The sequence below is a fragment of the Heterodontus francisci genome, chromosome 21, assembly GCF_036365525.1.
Source record: "Heterodontus francisci isolate sHetFra1 chromosome 21, sHetFra1.hap1, whole genome shotgun sequence".
NCBI classification, from domain to species: Eukaryota; Metazoa; Chordata; class Chondrichthyes; order Heterodontiformes; family Heterodontidae; genus Heterodontus; species Heterodontus francisci.
The window spans coordinates 11,833,279-11,835,831 of NC_090391.1; the positions used below are offsets into that span (position 1 = coordinate 11,833,279).

Genomic DNA, 2,553 nt, shown 5'->3' on the forward strand with positions numbered 1-2,553 from the left:
TGCAGTCAAAGAAGCACATTGCTCCCCTTCCCATCCCCAAAGTGGGAATTCAGTGCAGTTTCTTTATTGATTTCAAGATTTCAGTCGAAAAGTCGAGAACATGTCAGTTTTCGGGGGAGTGAGCGCCATCAGTGCAGCAATAAAACAGGTTTCAGTCAAAAATGGAGTTTTTACTTCAAGTGCAAACTTTTCGACAGCAAGCATTCTGATGTCAGAGACAGGAAGGATCTAGTCTGGGACTCTGCAGTCCCCGAATTTCAGTGGAATTGGAGAGTTTAGGACCAGAGAGAAACACAGAGAGGCAGCAGGAGCCGGGAGTTGACAGCAGGTTGTCTCCGCCCCCGTCCGCTCACTGCCTTTAAGTTGCTCAGTGCCGCCACCACCGGCTTCAGTTCTGACCCAGTCCTGACTGACAGACAGAATTTGTGCAGTGTCCCGGACATGACTGATACAGCAGCCGCCGAAACGGCTCCTCCAGCTGCCGCCGCTCAAGTCAAGACTCCCAAGAAGAAGAAAGCGGCTCCACGGAAGAAGTCAGCCGGTCCCACATTGAGCGAGCAGATCCTCAGGATTGTGGCGGATTGCACCGATCGCAGGGGGACCTCACTGCCCGCCATAAAGAAGGCTCTGGGTCGGAGCGGTGTCGATGTGGGGAAGTTCAGGACCCAAATCAAGCAAAGTATCAGGCGGAATGTGAACAAAGGCTCCCTGGTGCAGAGCAGCGGTACGGGCGCCTCCGGCTCCTTCAAAATCCCTAAGCAGGGAACCAAGGGAAATGTGGGAAAGAAAGTGAAGTTCGGAGCAGGCAAAATACCTTTAGTGGAGAAAACAGCTGGTAAGAAAGTGACAGCAAAGAAATCAGCAGCCAAGAAATTACCAGTCAAGAAACTAGCAGCCAAGAAATCGGCAGCGAAGAAAACAGCAGGCAAGAAAGTGACCAGTAAAGAAAGTAGCAGCCAAGAAATCGGCAGTGAAAAAAACAGCAGGCAAGAAAGTGACCAGTAAGAAGGCGGCAACGCCAAAGAAATCCCCAGGGAAGAAAGCAGCGCTTCCGAAAAATTCTCCTGTGAAGAAGGCCAAAAATCCCAAGAGTGCCACGGGCGGAAAGGCGCTCCAGAAAGTTCAAACATCAAGGGGCAAGACCAAGCCGAAAGCAGCAAAGGCTCAGAAAGCAGCCCCTGGAAAGAAGTGAAACTGCACGGGAAACTTGTAGACATCTGAACCCAAAGGCTCTTTTCAGAGCCACCCACATCTCTCAGGAAAGAGCTGATCCCCCGATAAAATGATCCCTGTCCTGCCGCCGTGTGCACATTTCACATGGAAATGATGGGAAGTAAATGCAGGATCCCTGGTGACTCGCTGGCATGCACTACACTCAGCCCTTCCCCCACTCTCTGCAACAAAACAGAGGGATGTCCCGGCCTTACTGTAACTGGGGATCTGTTCAGTACAGTCTCAGTTCATGCTCGATTCACTAATTCAGGGTGAGAGGCTGTAACACAGGAATACTGGCGAGAAACCCACGTCACAACTCAAACCCCAGTACATGAGTTTATCTAATTCAGCTGGGGTAAGGTGTTAGTAAACTGATCAATCCGTCTGGGAGGGGAGGTGTGTGGAAACGGGTTAACTTGTGATCGGAAGCACTGTACTTAGGCGGATATATGATCAACTTTTAATTGTTACAGATCCTTATTTAAATGCTCCGGGTTTCTGTTATCTTTGACTATAAAGGCCGAGTCTGGAAGTTTTGTGCTGAGCTCTGTTGTTGAGCAATGTTTTTTTTGAATTGGCGGTTCGAGCAAGTGGGTGGCGAAGCTGGAGGATGAAAGACGTTTCTCTGCTCTGTCTGTCACTCAGTTTCCTCCCCGCCCCGCCTCTCGCTGTCTGTCCCTTTTTCAGTCAGGTCCAGCGGGCTGTATGAAAAAGGCAGCAGAAACAGCTCGTTTCTCATTCAGCAACGATTTGAGTGAAGAAGCGTCATGTCTGGAAGAGGTAAAGGAGGCAACGGACTGAGCAAAGGCGGAGCAAAGCAGCACCGCAAAGTGCTTCGTGATAACATCCAGGGTATCACCAAGCCAGCAATCCGCCGCCTGGCTCGCCGTGGTGGAGTTAAGCGCATCTCGGGTTTGATCTATGAGGAGACCCGCGGGGTGCTGAAGGTTTTCCTGGAGAATGTGATCAGAGATGCAGTCACCTACACTGAGCACGCCAAGCGCAAGACGGTCACCGCCATGGATGTGGTGTCCGCTCTGAAACGCCAGGGCCACACTCTACATGGATTTGGCGGTTAAGTAAATCCACCAAACACAAAGGCTCTTCGAAGAGCCACCCAAAGACTCACAGAGAGAGCAGTGACCTTGCAACTTGAATTAATAAGATCCAGTTATCTGTATAATGTTTATCTTTTTCAACAACTGCTATTATACATCATTACATTCTCTCAGTAAATTTACAGATCGCAGAATTTTCACTGACTTTTTCTCTTCATTATTTATCGAACGCGTCATGAATTAAACTGTTGCATTAGATAATTTATATGTGAGGGTCTGA

At 49.3% G+C, this 2,553-nt stretch overlaps 1 protein-coding gene across 1 annotated transcript; it reads left to right on the forward strand.

Moving 5' to 3' along the window:
- Positions 1-441: 441 nt before the first annotated feature.
- LOC137381050 (histone H1-like) lies at positions 442-1,005 on the forward strand. Its single transcript, XM_068053442.1, has one exon. The coding sequence runs from the start codon at positions 442-444 to the stop codon at positions 1,003-1,005; it is 564 nt and encodes a 187-aa protein (XP_067909543.1).
- The last annotated feature ends 1,548 nt before the right edge of the window (positions 1,006-2,553 follow it).

Bases quoted from the DNA above. Each gene is read 5' to 3' on its own strand.
- LOC137381050 (XM_068053442.1), top strand. From the start codon at position 442: ATGACTGATACAGCAGCCGCCGAAACGGCTCCTCCAGCTGCCGCCGCT.